We start from the raw sequence: 18431 nt of genomic DNA on the forward strand, positions 1-18431 counted from the left end.
ATTGTTGTAGTGCTGGAAAGTCATCAGTGCACAAAAGAGGTGATTCCTGTCCTCTTGGAACTTGTATTTTATTGGGGCAGAGAGACAGATTGATGTATACGAGTGTCAGATACTGATAAGTGCCAAGAAGAAAATGAAGCAGAGTGATAGGACAGCGATCTTTAAGCTGAGATATGAATAAAGTGAGAGAGGCATGTGCAGGTATTTCAGGTGAGCAATGTTTACACAGAGGAAATAACCTGTATCTGTCTTATCCATCCCCCTTAAAATTTGGAGATCTTTTTGCCCAGGACATATTTTTTTTTAATATATATGCATATTCATAGCATTTACCTTGGCACACAGCATCTCTTCAACAAATGTTTATTGAGTAAATGAATAAACTCGAATCCTTGAGTTTGGTGTCTCCTGGATTCACCTGGCTTGTCTTGGTTTTGCTGACCATTTAATTCTGACCTTTGTTTTCAGAGTCAAGGCTCATTGTCTGACACAGTCATCTATTTCGTTTTCTTTTTTTTTTTTCTTTTGGTCTTTGTTGTGTAAAATTCATTATTGGCTTCCAGTCCCATTGGCAGTTATCTGTTTCCATTTTACTTCTCCTTGTTTGATACTTAGTATAACCTTGACCTGAAGATCTTGTTTTCCAGATCTTAGTTCACAGCTGAAGTTTTTCTTGTTTCTGGCTGAACACCTCAAGATAGATAGGCTGAAATATTCCACTAGAGTCATTCACTCTAATGTTTCTCTGCCAGCTCTGCTAGTTACTAGCTTATGATTGTCAAACCACAGTTCCAGATCTGACCATTAAGGTGTGGATTTAATGCTACCATACAGTGTGTAATGAAATAGCATGACCCAGTAAACAGTGGGAGCAAACTAGTTGTTCTTTACGGCAAGCTGTCACCCATCTACCAATAACAATGTATCTATAGCATCTGTTGGACCAGTTCTTTGTTCACTGGATAAGTTTTTTCCTGAATTGGTGTAATAGTCAGTTTTAGAAATGTGTTTTTTAAAATCAGCTATACATGTCTCCCCAATAAATTGATAGATGTGCCTGTTTTGTTTTTTTTTTGCACCTTGTCTTCTAAAGATATCTTTTTTTAAAAACCTTATTCTTACCATCTCTTAAATCAAAGACTGCACCTTGGATCAGAAGACTGTGCGAGCCTTCATTCTCCCTTCAGTTTGTAAGGAACATGAACAGAGTCTCTGCAGAGTCCTTAGTCCTCTGATGGATAAGACTCTACAGCAATACAGTAGAAGTTTTTCTGAAAATTTCCATTAGTTTCCAGTGTTTTTACATGTTAAATTATTACTCATACTGATAAGCATTATTTTATTATCTTTAGAAACATATTTGTCATTTACTAGACCTTGATCTCAGGTTTTCATAAGCTGGTGTATCAGATTTCTTAACTTTATTAATTTGCATCTACATTGGCAGAGAACATTTTTGGTTTCTTGCTATTCAATACATTCTTTGGCTATTAAAGTAATTTATAGCCTAATCTGGAACCACTGGATGGAAGTAGTATTTTTCCTTGTATTTCTCCTATGTATTAGTTAAAACTTTAATAAGTACTTTTGTGGTAATTTTATTTTCTCCATATGTATCTTCTAAGTTTTGCTTCTCTTTGAGCTGTAAAAGGCAAAGTGGAATCATTATGTTCTTTAGAATGCAACCTGAAATTGTTTATCATATAAATTCACTGCAAACTAAGAAAATTTTTTTGATGCATCAAATAAAAGTGTAAGAAAAATGGTCTAATAGTAGACAGGTAGGAAAGGATGCTGGTGTAGGTGGTGATGGTATCAGTACCAGAAGTGTGAATTTTTAGTTATCCACCTGGTGATGCTAAATTGTTTGAGACCTTTGGCCAACTTTGAATCTTTGATAATAAAAACATATTTTAAATTGATCCAGAAAAGTCCATAAATATGAATTCTCTTTGTGTTGGTACATTAGTGGCAGGAAGGGCTAAAAATGTAACTTTCACTGTGAGAATAAAGATTGATTGGGGTTTCATTTCTTAAAGTCTTCAAAGAGTTGTATATCCTTTCCTTACTATACTGGTATGAGCTGAAACATGGATCCTGTTCAGGAGCTTTTACATTTAAGTGAGCAGTAAGCACATACCCTTTATTTATGTCAGCTTGACATTTTAGTGACTTTCTTGCTCTCTTCAAGTGTGTTTCCCTAAACGGATCTGTTTTGAAGGTAGACACATTCAGATTTGTTGATGGATTATAAGAAGAGTATGACACTGAGAAGTGTCAAGGATGGCCACCTAACTTCTGGAGAATGAAGGTGCCATTAGTGGGGGTGGATGAGACTTTTAGGAGGACACATTTGAGGAGGACATCAAGAGTTCAGTTTCAGATATGTTAAATGCACTAAAGGTGAGAGAGAGGTCAGAGTAAGTATATAAATTTTGAGCTGTTGGCATGTGGATGGCATTTAAAACTATGAGACTGGATGAAACCATCTAGGGAGTAGAATGTAAGTAAGAGAAATCTCAGGACTGAACTCTGGGGCACCCCAGTGTTTAAAGGTCAGGGGGAATATTCAGAGATGGATATTCAGAGTTGTCTATTAGATTTGGCCATAAGGAGGCCAGTGGCGACCTTGCTAACTCTTTCTTCGGAGTGAAGCAGGCAAAAGTCTGATTGGAATGGGCTCAAAAGAGAATAATAGGAGAGGAAGAGAAGATTCTTATCATTTGTCTCCATCAATGAAACTAAAACTGAGGGCCTGCTAATCCCAACAGGTGTGCCAAGGACTTAAGGTACATAGAGGGTGAAACTGGTCTCTACCCTCCAAGAACCCACAATGAGGTAGGGGAGTTAGAAAACAACAACTCATAAAGTGTGCTGAATGCTACATACAGGTATATGTATATATATATATAGATAATGTTAACACAAGAAGATAATTATTCTTGGGAGACTGAGAAAATTATAGAAAGGAGGTGAATATGAGGTCACACACAAAAAAATGAGTTGAGAGCTAGGCAGACAAGGAGAAGAGAGCTGGTAAGACAGGAGTGTCAGTAGGACAAGAGTAGCAAGCAGTCCAGTGTGACTAGACCTTTGGGGTGTAGAGATGATCTTGAAATGATACTGGCAAGGTAGATGTTTGTGAAGGAGTAATATCACTGCAACAAGTTTAGGCTTTTTTTCTCTAAGGCAGGGATTGTCAATTGAGACTTTTAAATTACGGAGTGGTATGATCACATCTCCATTTTAGAAAGATCACCTAGGTATTATTAAAAAGTAAATCGGTGTGAAAAGTGGAGTAGAAACAGAAGCTAGAGGGACTATTAGGGAACTTTTAGAATAGTCCACTCAAGAATGCTGTGGGGCCTTAGTCCTGATGAAGTAATGACATGAGGAAGAAACAAGAGAGGTGTCTGTTTCGGCATGATGGAGGGGAGAAGGAAGAGAGGTCAAGAGTGATTCTAAGGTTCTTCACTTGAACTGTCTGGTAGATGGTATTTAAATCCCCACCAGAATTAAATTAAATATCATAGGCAACCAGGTATCAATATATAATTTTGTGATTTGTATGGTTTTTTTGTTTTTGTTTTCTTGCAGTAGTGGGTGATTATTTTCCTTTTGAGTAGAAGGAAATAAATAATAGACTTGTGACATTGATTAACTTGCGTAGTTCCCTTTTCCTGATTCTCCTTTAGAGAAAGCAGTTGTTACCAAAATAACTTAAATGCTAATTGAGTAGAGATTGAAGAGAGACAATACCTTTAGTAGAAGATAGGATATAAAAAAGAATTAAAGAAGAATAAAACCTTTTTCTAACTTGAAAGGCTTTATAATGTATTCTTTCCATTTTGCAAAATTTATAAAAACCTGTTATACTCCCAGAGTCCAAAGCATTTGATGTCTCATATGCGTAAGGAAAGTGTTCGAGATTTGTGATTATATAATTGATTTTAAAAGTATTCTAGATTTACATTTTGTACACTTTTAGATTTGTGTGTATCCAATTTTGTGCTATAATTTTCTTTGAAGATCTTTTCGAGCTCAGCCCACTCTGCTCTTTGGACATCGCTTTCTTTTATTTCTATTTACCATCTTCTTTCAGATGAGTAACCTATCCCTAGACATATAAAATACAGTTGATTCTGTTTCAGCGTAGAACTACAGTTTAGCCCTGCCTTCTTGGGATTATACCAGAGTTACCTTGATTAAGGTTTAGGTGTGAAATGGTTAATCACACCATAATTTTGGATTTTGCCAGCTTGGTCCTAGAGGGGCAGTCTCTTTTTCCTCACGTACAAGTTCTTGAAGGGCATATCACTATTGTCTCTATGAAACATTCCTGAATTCATGAAGATTCCTTGCCTTGGCCAACTTTAGGTCACGCACAGATAACAGCATGTGGCGTTGGATTATTTTCACTTAGTATGAGAAGAAAGGTTCTAGTAGTTAGAAAAGGAGGAAAGAAAGAACTGAAACTAAATGTAAATAATGTATGCCTGAGAGCATTTTTATGATAACTAAAACCAGTTTTGTAAAATCATGTGATTTATTGCTTTTAGGTTTGCTATTTCAGGCTGTGTGTATATGTATGTTATATTTTCAGGAAGTTTCAGCGGATCCTACTGCCACGCTTACAGCAGCAGAAGACAGAAAGGAGAAGGTACCGAGCCCTCACCTCAGCCACCTAGTGGTTTTGACATCTGGGGATACATTGTATGGTTTGGCAGAAAGAGTGGTAGCCACAGAATCTTTGTAAGTTGTTAAAACAGTTGCTTTGCCATTAAATATTTAATAAAGATTATAAAAGTAAGCATTGTAGTCTAGCTGTATACATCTCCCACTTCTAAATATTACTTAAATTACTCAGTATTTCTGAGGAGTATGTCCTAAAATAGATTACCAATGGATTTTTAAAATTACATGGTTGATTTTCAGGTGTATAAGTGGAAGGAGGGAAATCTTTTAAGTTTCATTCTTTAGCAGCATGATCCTTGCTTTAAGTAAGACTTTAGAAAAACATGTTATAGTATAGTACTTTATTTTTTCCCACCGAATTATTGTTCTAGAGGAACTGTAGTTATTGGGTTGGCCCAAAAGTCCGTTTGGTTTAGTGTTAAACGTAGTTGACCCTTGACATCAGCAGGAGTATGTCCTGACCTTTATAAATCCCCAAGTTCTTTAATAAAATTGAAGCATATAACTTCTCCCATAAAATGTGGTCCAGTATAATTTAAGAGTTTTTGTGTGTATAACAAAAAGTAGGGAAAAACAGTATGGCTGCCAGCAGTTGTCCAGCTGAATGACTCCCATTCATGCATACCAGTCTCCTGCCCTGAAGTTCACGTGTATGTCTCAGCCAGGTTCCACTTTATTTCCTGTTATGAATGTTTGGGTTATTTCTGAAAAGTGTCAGGCATTAAATCTGTGAATTCATGGGTCTGTTGTGTGTAATTACATGGGCTCTTTGAAAGAAATCCTATCAAAAAATACTGTTGTATTCTTTCTTCAGTCTTTTGTTACCTGTGCTCATATCTTACATGCAAAGCAGCATAACTGTACACCTTGTGGTAACCAGATTAGCTCCTTTTTTTTTCATTTTATTTATTTATTTATTTATTTTTTGAGGTACACCAAGTTCAATCATCTGTTTTTATACACATATCCCCGTATTCCCTCCCTCCCTCGACTCTCCCCCACCCTCCCCGTCCCAGTCCTCTAAGGCATCATCCATCCTCGAGATTAGCTCCTTTGAAGTCACCCTTCTTTCACATCAGCTCACGTTCAGTGATAACTCAGCATTAATTTTTGCCTGAATTGTAAATGAGTATGTCAAGTGGCAATGCAAGGAAGTTCTTTTTAAAATGGAAAAATAATTTTAATTGTTAAATTTTTTGCTTAGAGATCTTAAAGACTGCTTACACAAAAATATTGACAGGCTCTAAATTTTGTATTTTGTTTATATGACGGGTTATTTATTCCCTTTAGGGTATTCTTGGCTGAACAGTTTGAGTTCCTTCAGCCACATCTGGATGCTGTAATGCCTGCAGTCAAGAAACCCTTTCTTCAGCAGTTTTATTCTCAGGTCAGACATGTCTTGTATATCATTTCACCTGTAAGCAAAACAGGACTGTCACATTTTATTTAGGTTATTATTATTATTTTTTAATAGTGGTCAGTCTCTCAACCTCAGGAGCGCTGGATTAGAATATTTGTTTATTCACTCATGAATTCCTGTATTAAATAAATACTTATTGAGCACCTCATATAACTTTTAGTCTAGTAAGAGAAAGAGTCAATTAAAACTGTATTACAATAAAGTATAGTTAAGGGAAAGAAACAGTGGCAGAGTATTTAACCTTGACTGGAGGTGGAGAGAGGGGGTATGGTTGGGGGAAGGTTGTCTAGAAAGGCTGTCTTGAAGAACTGGACCAGAGAGAAAGAGGGTGAGAGGAGTGTATTTCGACTAAGGTAGTGGCTTATATGAAGACCTGCAGATGAGAGAGCATGGTGCCTGTGAGCAGCTGAGGAAAATTCAGATTCTCAGAGCAGGAAAGAGTGCTAGTGATGAGAAAGATGGCTGGAGTGATTAAGTAGAAGTCACATGACATACAGCGCTCCCAGCCAGGAGCTAGACTTTGTTCCGAGGGTACTGGGAAGCTGCTGGAGGATTTGAAAGAGTTGGTGAGTAGCATGGTGAGGTGTGTGTTTTAGAAAATGCTTTGGGGGCAGTGTGAAGAAGGGACTTTAGACGGCAAACCTAGAGGCAGGAGAATGGCTCGGAGACTTTAGACTAATGCAGGTGAGAGATGATGGGATCTTGAGGTGCAGTGTGGAAATGGAAATGGAGAGAAATGAAAGAATTTGGGACATATTTGCTAGTCTCCATGAAAATCTGTAGTTTTATACTTGTATTGTCAGTGGCCTCAAGTTTATTGAATGTCTCAAAATTATGTTTTGAGTAAGACCTTTGCCCACGAGTGAAAGTATTTTCATAATTTAAACCTCCAAATGTATAGTGTTTTATTTTCAGATATGATGTGTACTAGAAACAGGAACAAAATATTTTTTAGAAATTTGATACTTTTAGAAAATACTTGGTTTCATTTCTGTGAAATTTATTTCAGACCGTCTCAACGGCCAGTGAACTACGCAAACCAATTTACTGGATTGTAGCTGGGAAAGCCATTGACTATGAACAGACGCTGCTCCTAATGGCTAGTGTGAAATGGGATGTCAAAGAAATTATGTCACAGCACAACATGTATGTCGATGCTCTGTTAAAGGCAAGTATTCTGGGAAGCATCTTTGTTAAAGGTGATTCTACTAAGGGAACTATTCCTGTAATTACAGTAGCTCTAAAATTGTGAGATTATAGTTTTTACCACATTCTAGCATTTTTGTGATATTAAAGTCCCTGAGTTGGATTAGGATTTCTTTCCAAATTTTGTGTTCTTTTGGACCCAAGAATACTTTGTAGATTTTTTGTTTTTGCTCACTAATTTCTCATTTTGAGCTAGAGTTTGATTAGTGTGTCTTGGCTGGCTTCATATTATGTAATCTCAATACCCGTGACTGTAGTGACAAGAGAATACTTCTATTTAATTAGAAAATATTTCTATAGTTGTGTATATTCATTAGCCACAGACTACACCCCTGATTATTCTAAGTTTTTTCCTGAAATCTCATTAATTTTGCAATCTGTCATACAAACACTTTTGTGTTTAATGACTTACATTTATAAGTTTTCTGGGAAGAATTGTGGTAATTTTTTTTTCATTTATGCATCAAGAGGTATTTATAAATCACTGACATGTGCCATGTCCTGATCTAGGTGCTGGCAGTATGGTTGTGAATTTATTTATGTGCCATCAAGGAATTTATATGCCAGTGCAGGGACAGTGATAAAGAGATATATTAATATATAATATGTCAGATGAGGACTAGTCTTGTGAAAAAATAAATAACCAGCAGAAGAGGGATAGAGAGTGGCGGGGTATGGGTGGGGGAGGAATACCATTTATTTACTTATGGTCAGAGAAGGACTCTGATAAAGTGAGAATTGAGGAGAGGCCCGAAGGAAGTGGGGAAATGAACTGTGTGCATGTCTGAGGTGAGGGAAGAGCATCTGAGAAAATGAAAACAGCTTTCAGAAAAATTTTGCTTTTCATATCTGTCAGTGAAAAGAAAATTGGCCCTTCTTAGCTCCTGACTTACCTCATTTACACAGGTATTCTTACCTGCTTAGTCCAAGGCAGTGAGCTGGGACACTTGAGAACCAGTATACAAAGCCAGAGATCAAAATGGAAATAGCAGCCGAATTCATCCAGTGTGCCAACTCCCAGCGATGTCTGGGACCTTTCTGGAGGGCTGGGTTGAGGACTCTGGGGCTGTCCCCAGACTCAAGGAACTAAGGGTGCCAAATCAGTTAACAGTGTCTAGGAATTAGCATGAGATCTCAGCATGCTCTATGGTTGCCACCCTGGAAGAACTTTGATTTCTAGAACACCCAGGAAACTTCAGCTGGAAATTTTAATTTGGAATGTAAAAGATACATGTAATTTATAAATAATCACACACCTTTTTTGAACAGTTCTGTTTTTGAAAAGTTGATTCTTTTTTTTATGGCATGCTAATTATGGTACTTACGGGGATGCAAGAAAAAAAGAGACTTCTGCCTTCAGTGAATATACATACTAGAAAAATGCTACTTCCTTCAGTTATTCTTAATTCCAGGAAACATTAATATTATAAGAAAGAACCAATGTTATTTAGATTATTAACCTGAACCCAGGTTTCAGCAGTTTAAGACTTTCTCTCATAAAGAAACTTTTATAACTTTTGTTCTTTCTGTTACTATTCCAAGTCCAAACCTTTAGATAAAAGCAGTGTGCATTTGTTGCCCCAAAAGAATCACAAGTAAAATAAAAGTTTTATTATTCATTTAACAATAAGCATTCTTGAACATTGGATTTAGCAATGAGTAGAATGACATTTTATGTAGTAAGCATATGAATTTATCTTTGAAATATTAATGTAAAGTATTGAATTATGACCCTGAAATCTAAAGCAGAGTTTACCGTAGTGAAGCATCAATATAGTCGCAAATACTACTGTTCTGCTAGATTCATGAAATGGAAAAGAGGAAGAGCAATTACTTATTTACTTTCATTTCAAAAGTAAGCTTAGTGGATTGAAGACCCACTTCTTTCTCATAAATGATTAAAAATAGTTAATTGTCAAAAATCATTAAAAAATTGTGATTTAGGAAGTAGGAAAGGGTAACACAACGATCATGTGGTAGCTTGACCAGTAATAAAAATGTTCAGTTTTTCTATAGCTAATGAGATAATATATTATGGAGTTTTTTTGGTGCTAAAAATTTACAGCTGTTACGCGACTTTTGAATCATTCAGTATGTAATAATTTATTTACTTTAAAAGAGTGTTTAGGAAAGGGAGTAATTTATCACATTGCTCTCTAAGGAGTATAGCTACAAATTACAGATAGTGCACTCTAAGTTGAAAGCTCATTAAAACATTTTTTTAAAATCTGGGTTTCTTGAAGATACTTTTAAAGACATATTAGTTATTAAGCCTTTTCAATCCATACTGACAGAGAAAAATTTGAGATGTAGAAACATTTGAACATTGTTTAATCAGTTAATGACACATTTCTTTTGAGATGAAATGTAGTGTACTCTGTATTACAACATGATTTATTCAATTCGATATACTTAAAAAAACACTTCACACTAAGTCCAAATTGTCTTTGGCATTATCTCTCTTTGTTTTTACTTGATTTCATTCTGAGTCTTTTAAAATCTTTTTTGCCTCAAAGACGGGAAAGCAATGTAGCGTTATAATTATATTCACATATGGCTGTGATTTTTGTCTTCTTAGGAATTTGAGCAGTTTAACTTGAGGTTAAATGAAGTTTCTAAGAGGGTTCGGATACCCTTGCCTGTGTCTAATATACTTTGGGAACATTGTATACGCCTGGCTAATAGAACTATTGTGGAAGGGTAAGTTTTTAATGAAAGCATTATCTGATTCTTCAGTGATAAACTATAATATACGAATAACATTATATGTTATCACTAATGGATTCAGAGAATAGGTAGAGATCATGATAAATAGCAGGCGGTCTGATAATAACTCAGGTTTGACTTTGGAATGTAATTAGAAAAGAGACCTTAAACCCCACTATATCACTTTTTTTTCTTGCTGGTGACATAGAATCAGCTAGTAGAGGAGTGAGGAATTGCAGCATCTAATGGTTATCTGAAAGTTAAACTAGTAATAATTATTATTACCTAATATAATTATTATGGTGATGATTATACATAACTTTCACTGAGTGCTATTTATCATCTGTTGAACCAAGCCCTTCACAGGATTCTATCAACAAATCCTAACATAAACTCTCTCTGATAGTATTATTCTGTTTTGTCAACAGAAAGATAGCCTAGCCTCAGAAAATCAAGGATAAAGAGGTTAAGTAACTTGTCCAAGTTCACACAGTTTTTAAGTGCGGAGAAGGCTTACGAACTCCTGATTTTCTAATGGCAAAATCAGTCCTCATAACCACTATATCACTGTTAATAATATCATTATTATATCATTGTAAACTGTGTAAGTCTTTTATATGTTGGGTTCACAGATCAAAAGTAATTTTCCTACTTACTCAGAGACCATGCTTACTCTGCCCGTAACATGTAGAACACAAATAAGAGTCAGTAATACATTTAAAATATCCCTGGAAAGCAAACTACTATTTCAAAGACCATTCACAGTGATCTAGAATTGCACATCAATTGAATTTTCATGCCGTTACTTATCTGATTTCTCTTCAGTTCTTATTTGTTATAAAAAAGAATGTGTTAGAAAGTGGAAGGTGATGGTGACAACAGCCTTGGTTGGCATTTTGTATTGAAACCAACAGTGTTATAAGTCCCAAAATGGCTCTGTGTCAACAATCATGAGTGGATCATACTGTTAAATTTGCTTCATAGTAGAAACGTGAATAACATGTTATATTTCTGTATAAAATATTTTTATTAAAAAAAAAGTTTGGTCACTTTAAATAATATAAACTAGTTTTCTTCATTTCCTAAGGTTGGGTTCTCCACATTTTGAATGATTGAAGGAATGAGACACTGACTCATGAAAAATAAAATGTGCTGTTAGAGTTAACATATTTATTCTTATTACTAGTCCACCTTAGAACACAGTTTTTTAGTAATGTGGGGGTCTCAGAATAAGTCTATAAAGTGTTTTATTATGAAAAATATGTATATGCTTTCTATGTTTATATGCTTGCATGTTTCTTAGGTTTGCTGAATGTTTGTGGGAAAGGTATTTCATTTATTTTCTTTGCATTGAGTAGTTAAAATATCGAACAGCTTTATAAAATAAGGTTACTTGGGAATATTCATAACTTAGTTTTATAAATAATTCTTGGCAGCCATATTAACTGGAATACCAGTTTAACTTTTGTACAGATGATTATGTTAATTGAGTGTGGAGAACTATGGTCTGTAAAGCAGCAGAAAGCCTTAGAAGTTATTTGATCTCTTTGCTTTGCAAATGAGGAAACTATGGCCCAGATAGATAAAATGACTGCTGAGTGACACAGCCCAAACACAACCTAGTCCTTCTGACTCAAGGCCCATGTGCTCTTTTTTCTCATAGAATCTCACCAAATGTGGGTTAGAGAAAAGTCTAAGTATCTAAAGGTTTCTTTTTCTAAACATTCCATCATTGATTTATTTTTATTATTGTGTGTCTTAGATATGCCAACGTCAAGAAGTGTAGTAATGAGGGTCGTGCCTTGATGCAATTGGATTTTCAACAGTTTTTAATGAAGCTTGAAAAACTAACAGATATTAGACCCATTCCGGATAAAGAATTTGTGGAAACCTATATTAAAGCCTACTATCTAACTGAGAATGACATGGAACGCTGGATCAAAGAGCACAGGGTGAGAGCTGGGAAACAGTTAATTACATTTTTACTGCTTATCATTTGTGCTGTTCTTGTGTGGTATATTATATAATTCAAAATAATATGAATGAAATAGAAAGAAACACTTACTTTTTTAGCATGAACTACTTAGGCCAGTTCTTTACCATATTCACACTGTGTCTATGCAGTGCCCTTTGCCTAGTCAAATCCTTTTGAGACTTTATGAACTGTAACAGTAATTATCTGGAAAAACAGCCAGTCTGAACTTTAGCTATGTTTATCCTGCAACTGTGTTGTAGGAGAAGGGTGAAGTTGGTTAACATCAGGACAGATTGAACATAGCAACTTTGAAATGATTCACAAGCTGAAGTCTGTTGTATAACTTAAATCTTCTTGTAGCCCGCAACAATGAATGGGTGATGGCCTGAACACACTGACATGTAGTATTGATGATTGGTATATTACTATTTAAATAGCTAGATTTAACTTCATCCTACATTAGATTTTACCTTAAGTATAGATGAGATTTTTTTTTTTTTTGGTGTGAATATATGGATAAGTAGAGAAAAATACTACTTATACGTATATTTAGGATGCTGGATTTTTGACACAGTTCAACTCAGCATGTATCACCAGAGGATGCTCAATATGGGGAGCTTTTCTACATGATTGTAGTATCAATTGTCCAGAGAGGCAATATGTGAAGACAGATTTAATGAAAACATGGGAAGTGTTAAAATTATCACTGAATCTTACTCCATCAGTAACTCTAGTGGTCACACTTATTAATGTTATAAACATCGTGGGTAAAAGCTAAGTAAATTTTTATTTCATTTGGCTGGGTGAGGAAGTAAGGAATTATTTATATTTACTTTATCAGGCTCATCCTTTCTAGTTTCAACACTCTAGAAAAATGAAGTGAGGTTGAGCCTGGACATTAGCCTAAACTTTCTGTAAATGTGCCCACTGTAGCGCAGTTTCCGATCTCTGAGAGCAGAGTAGAAGCGTGCGTGTTATTTTTCAATGGTTTTGATCAATACACCAGAATTGAGAAAAATGTCATGTCTTTTTGACCCATTGACCTCAGTCATCTGAGAACCAACATCCTAAACCAGATGCAGATGAACTGCTGCATGTTGCTAGAATCCATTTAATAAAGTAAGCTGTGAACACTTTGGGGTTGGTACTGAGGAAGGGGTTTGGGGTAAAAGGACAAGTAGCTGAGGAGAAAAAGCACAGCTCATAGAGATCTGTTATTTGATGTAAGAATGATGCCCATTTTAGGGTTTCTTTTTTTAATATAGTGGATTAAAATTTGTAGTAATAGTATTTTGGAGGAGCTTTAGCTAACTGATATTTGTAATACAGTGAAATTTTCCCAGTAGCAGGGATTGTCCTGTTTTCCAGAGAACTTTCCACAATGTATAGTGCAGTGCTTGGATGGTACTTTCTAAATGTTGAGTGATTACTTGAGAGAGTTTACCAGGTGCTTCACGTGCTCTCAGAGCTCAGATACACGAACTGACCAGTTTGCTGAATTTTTAAAATGAATTCTTTCTCATATTTTGAAATTGCAGTGTCTTTATTGGTTACCTTCAGTAAAGACATATTCCTTTCTTATTAGATGATAGTACACAACTCTTTCCCTAGTTGAACTCTTGCTGTTCATCCTCCAGAACCAAATCAAGATGGAAAACTTTCTGATGAGTTCCTGTTCATGCTCATCCTAACAACTGATCTGAAATTTCAGGAACTAAACAGATTTACGCAGCAAAAAAGTACTTATATAGTTGATCCTTTGGACAACATGGATTTGAACTGTACAGGTCCACTTATATGCAGATTTCTTCTGTAGTAAATACTACAGTACAGCACGATCCTTGGTTGGTTGCATCCTTGGATATGGAGGAGCCTCGGGTGAGGAGGGCCAACTATAAATTATGTGCAGATTTTCCACTGCGTGGAGGCTCAGCACCCCTAATCCCTGTGTTGTTCAAGGGTCAACTGCAGTCTTAATTTTACTTCTAGCTACCAATTACAATATGAGGGTTTAAAAAAACCAGTAACTTTCTGATCTTTGTTAGCATATTCATTTGTTATATCTCAGAAGAGTTGTTTTGCTGTTGAAAATTTTTTTCTTTTACCTAAAATGTTTGCAGAATGTACAGTGCTAGAAACTACTTAGTAGCATTTTAAAATTTTGAAATGTTGGTGTATTTTGATAACAATAACAAAGACTGTCATAGAAAGAAACATAATGTGTGGTCTTAAAAGTAACAGGAAGCATTGGCATGTTATGGGCCATATTAAAAAGATTCTTGTGCTTCCTGTTTCAAATGTATGCTATAAGTATCCTTATTCCCCACTGTGACAGCTCTGTAAACAAGGTGTCTCCCATGTCTCAACTACAGCTTCCACTGCTTTTCACTGATTTGTAGTTCTCAGTAACTATCTACTGAGACCTGAATATCTGTCTGCCTGTTCTTTATTTTTTGCATTGATCACATACATGTGTTTTAGTATACTAAATTTGAATCTTCTTCTTTCGAGCAGGAATATTCAACGAAGCAGCTGACCAATCTGGTAAATGTTTGCCTGGGATCCCATATCAATAAGAAAGCAAGACAAAAACTTCTCTCAGCTATAGATGATATAGACAGACCCAAAAGATAATGAACACATTTCTTTTTCCTCAATGGCATTGATCTTCTCTCAACATACATGACATGAAAGCCAATTTTTCATGCACTGTTGACAACTGTCTTAAGAAAACTTCACGCATGTTCTTTCCAACTGGAAAGTGGAAAACATTGAAGTTTGTGTGGTGTTCTCAAATGATTTTTATATGCCCTGATCTGCTTCTCTTCAGTTTTTAGTCTCATTTGTTGTATGCCTTTCTTGAAATATTGCCTCATCATAACTATTGTTATGTGACTACAGTCATACATTTTACTGAGGAATGTATCATAAGTATATGATTAGAAGGAGCAGTGACAATACATTCATGGGTGGTTTTGGAGAATGAATTTATGTTGGCATTTTTCCACCCTCTGAATTTCGTTCTTAATAAGCATAATATGAGAGAGTTAATGTATAGTATCTCCTAATTATGAGCACTGCATGACGATTGAAAAGTACCTGTAAGCAAAACAGTTGAAAAATCAGTATGCTCTCTGTGTTTCTAAATGTCAGAATTTGTGTTAGGGTTAATTTGGTTATGACACAGCGATCATAAATGATGAAATTTAATAAATATTATGCTCTAACATCATCAGCCTATGTGAGACTGCATTTTGATATTTTTCCACAGCAGGCAGATTTCATGAAACTATAATGGAATTTTTTTAGTGTGTTCTAATTTTAATGGTCTTGTATCCTGAAACCACTGGTGAAAAGTAATTTCATTGGGTGAACCTCTTCAGTGCCTCAGTAGCATGCAGAACCCCTTCCTTCCTTCCTTCCTTCCTTCCTTCCTTCCTTCCTTCCTTCCTTCCTTCCTTCCTTCCTTCCTTCCCTCCCTCCCTCCCTCCCTCCCTCTCTCTCTCTCTCTCTCTCCCTCCCTCCCTTCCTTCTTTCCTTCCTATAAAAGGATATTTTTTCCTATAATCTTTGCTCTCTTTGAATTCAACCTTTCTCTTAGAACAGCAAAACCTGGCTTCACTGACTCAGGGAAGGAATTTCCAGTTAGTTAGTCAAGCATAAATATAGGGTCATATGTTCCCCATTCTTAAGTATCTGCTTTGTATCTCAGAAGCAATGTGAGTTTAGCTAGTGATAAATTTTGGAACTCAGTTTTTAGTAAATGTGTAGTTACTGTGAACTTTGCTTTGAAACCAGGGATCTTCTGTCATAAAAATAAATTTCCCATGCACTACTGCCAACTGTCTGATAAGGAGTTTTTTGCATATTCTTTCTGACTTGGGAGTAGAAGAAGCTTGCGTGGTGTTGATCCAGGATTACTGGGCATGACCTGCAACATCAGCAGCTCACAGAATCCTGAAACATCTCATGAAAAACGGGCCTTGTGTCCTGTGAGTCTTGGAGAGCTAAGGTGCTGATGTGAAGGGCAAAGTGTGGCATGTGATCTAGCACAGAGGTGACAAGGAGATGATTACCACTCAGTGTCCACCGGTCCCTGCAGGTTCCCATAACTGGCACAAGATAACATGGAATACTTTGAGAATATGTCTGTGTGAGGGCTGTTAGAACCTGCATCTGTGTGATGAACTTTTTGTTTTCAGTCTCTCGCTTCCCTCTTCATTTGCTGCCAATTTAAAATTGACAGTAAATCTTCCCTCTTGTGAAAAGGTATGAATTTGGTGCCATTATGACCTGCTTGTGAAACTAGATTGTGTACTTGTAAGGTAGATCCTGCTGGTAGCCATTATTTATATGCAGCCACTTGAAGAAAACAAAGATGAGATAAGCTTGGTCCTTGTGTTTAAATGCCATATTCAGCTGGGCACATAAAGAGCTAATCAATCTCATTTATTTCTCAGTTGTTGAGGAGCTGCTTATTTCTTACTTTTCACATATATTTTGTAGTTGTTTTTCTTTAATTTCCATTTTAGTTCATTCTAGATAGTATGAACAGCAGTTATCTGCCTGGTAGGATATTTTCCTGGCTGATAACAATTGATACAGAAGAATTACTTATCTTGTTAGAGAATCATCCATGCAGTTGGAGAGACCTTTTAGCTTACCCATAATTTGCTTTCCCTGTCTTCAAAATAAAAATGATACATCTTTTTGATGCTTTTTGGAAAAGGTTTTTTGTTTGTGTTTTCAGTAAAAGGTAGCTTAATACGTGTAAATAACATTAAAATAATAACAGGATATTTGATCATCAAATTACCTAATAACATAGCGTTACCAGACATCTCTCAAATATATTATGTAATGATACTGAAGTATAATCATAACATTTTACAAAACTAATTTTAAGATAAATAGAATTGAAAAGCTTGAAAATATAAATGGAATTATACATGTTCTAAAAACCTTACTATTATAAAACATTTCTTTCAGTGTATAAGTGTTATAAGTGTTCCTTAACTTTGACATTTTGTATGAATGTGTCCTGTAGAATTCAAGCTTTTAAGTTGATATGAGAGCCTGCTAAATTATCCCCTGAGAAAGAATGATGATTTCTACAAATACATTGTCTTGCATTTAAAAATACTAGGGAGATATATAGCAATTCAAGTGAACTAGTTTACTTCAGTTTATAAAACCTGTAGAGATCTTGTAAGTGCACTTTGCCTAATAAGCTCATTTGCTCAACTTACAAAATGAAATAGAATTTCTCTTGAATTCAGGACTGTATGATATTTTATAATGTCTTTGAGCAGAATTTCCTTTAAAATTTTCTATTTAGCTGAGTGCTAAAATGAAACTTTAAGTTAGATTAAAGAGCTTTTTCTTTACCCATTCACTGAAATGTAGTCATAAAAAAGGCTTGTAATTCGATTCACTTTGAAAGCATAGTTATTTTTTCAAATGAAAAATTGTGCCTGAAGGTAAAATATAAGTTGCGCACAGAGCAAAAAGAAGTGGTCCAGGGGAGAAATATTTCTATTTTATATTTACTCTTTGGAGTGATTTTAATACAGACTTAGTGGTTAACAAAATGATATTTAACTCTCAACAATGATTAAAGACAAGAGAATTATTAATACTCTGGTGTATTCTTTGTAAATGTTAAGACTAGTACAGCTTTTTACAGAGTTTTTTTATTGTTATGAAAAATATTTGCTCAGTTCTTATTGTCTACAGATTTTTTTAAATTAATTAATTAATTAATTAATTTTGGAATATAATTGCTTTACACTCTTGTACCAGTTTTTTTTTTATTATTTTTTTTTTATTTTTTTGGGGGGTATACCAAGTTCAATCAACTGTTTTTGTTTTTTTGTTGTTGTTCAGATTTTTTTTTTTTTTTTAATTTTTTTGGGGGGGTACACCAAGTTCAATCAACTGTTTTTATACACACATCCCTGCATTCCCTCCCTTCCTTGACTCCCCCCTCCTCGAGTCCCCCCAACCCTCCCCGCCCCAGTCCTCCAAGGCATCTTCCATCCTCGAGTTGGACTCCCTTTGCTATACAACAACTTCCCACTGACTATCTGTTTTACAGTTGGTAGTATATATATGTCTGTGCTACTCTCTCGCTTCGTCTCAGTTTCCCCTTCACCCCCCGCCCCCTCCCATACCTCGAGTTCTCCAGTCCATTCTCTGTATCTGCGTCCTTGTTCTTGTCACTGAGTTCATCAGTACCATTTTTAGATTCCGTATATGTGAGTTAGCATACAATATTTATCCTTCTCTTTCTGACTTACTTCACTCTGTATGACAGATTGTAGTTCTATCCACCTCATTACATATAGCTCCATCTCATCCCTTTTTATAGCTGAGTAATATTCCATTGTGTATATATGCCACATCTTCTTTATCCATTCATTTGTTGAT

The 18431-nt window shown here is 35.5% G+C and overlaps 1 protein-coding gene across 2 annotated transcripts in view; it reads left to right on the forward strand.

The window, feature by feature from the left end:
• VPS50 (VPS50 subunit of EARP/GARPII complex) overlaps positions 1-15237 on the forward strand; it is a 121717-nt gene extending 106480 nt beyond the window's left edge. Inside the window, exons 23-28 of one of the 2 annotated variants that reach the window (XM_057732307.1) lie at positions 4604-4752; positions 5986-6082; positions 7125-7283; positions 9900-10021; positions 11790-11979; positions 14517-15237. In XM_057732307.1, the coding sequence (XP_057588290.1) occupies positions 4604-4752; positions 5986-6082; positions 7125-7283; positions 9900-10021; positions 11790-11979; positions 14517-14636 (837 nt within the window). In that variant the 3' untranslated portion in view covers positions 14637-15237. Of the gene's footprint in view, positions 1-4603; positions 4753-5985; positions 6083-7124; positions 7284-9899; positions 10022-11789; positions 11980-14516 lie in introns of those variants that run through there. The other variant, XM_057732308.1, reaches the window with a different exon arrangement.
• The last annotated feature ends 3194 nt before the right edge of the window (positions 15238-18431 follow it).

This window comes from Hippopotamus amphibius, chromosome 4, assembly GCF_030028045.1.
Source record: "Hippopotamus amphibius kiboko isolate mHipAmp2 chromosome 4, mHipAmp2.hap2, whole genome shotgun sequence".
Taxonomy (NCBI): domain Eukaryota; kingdom Metazoa; phylum Chordata; class Mammalia; order Artiodactyla; family Hippopotamidae; genus Hippopotamus; species Hippopotamus amphibius.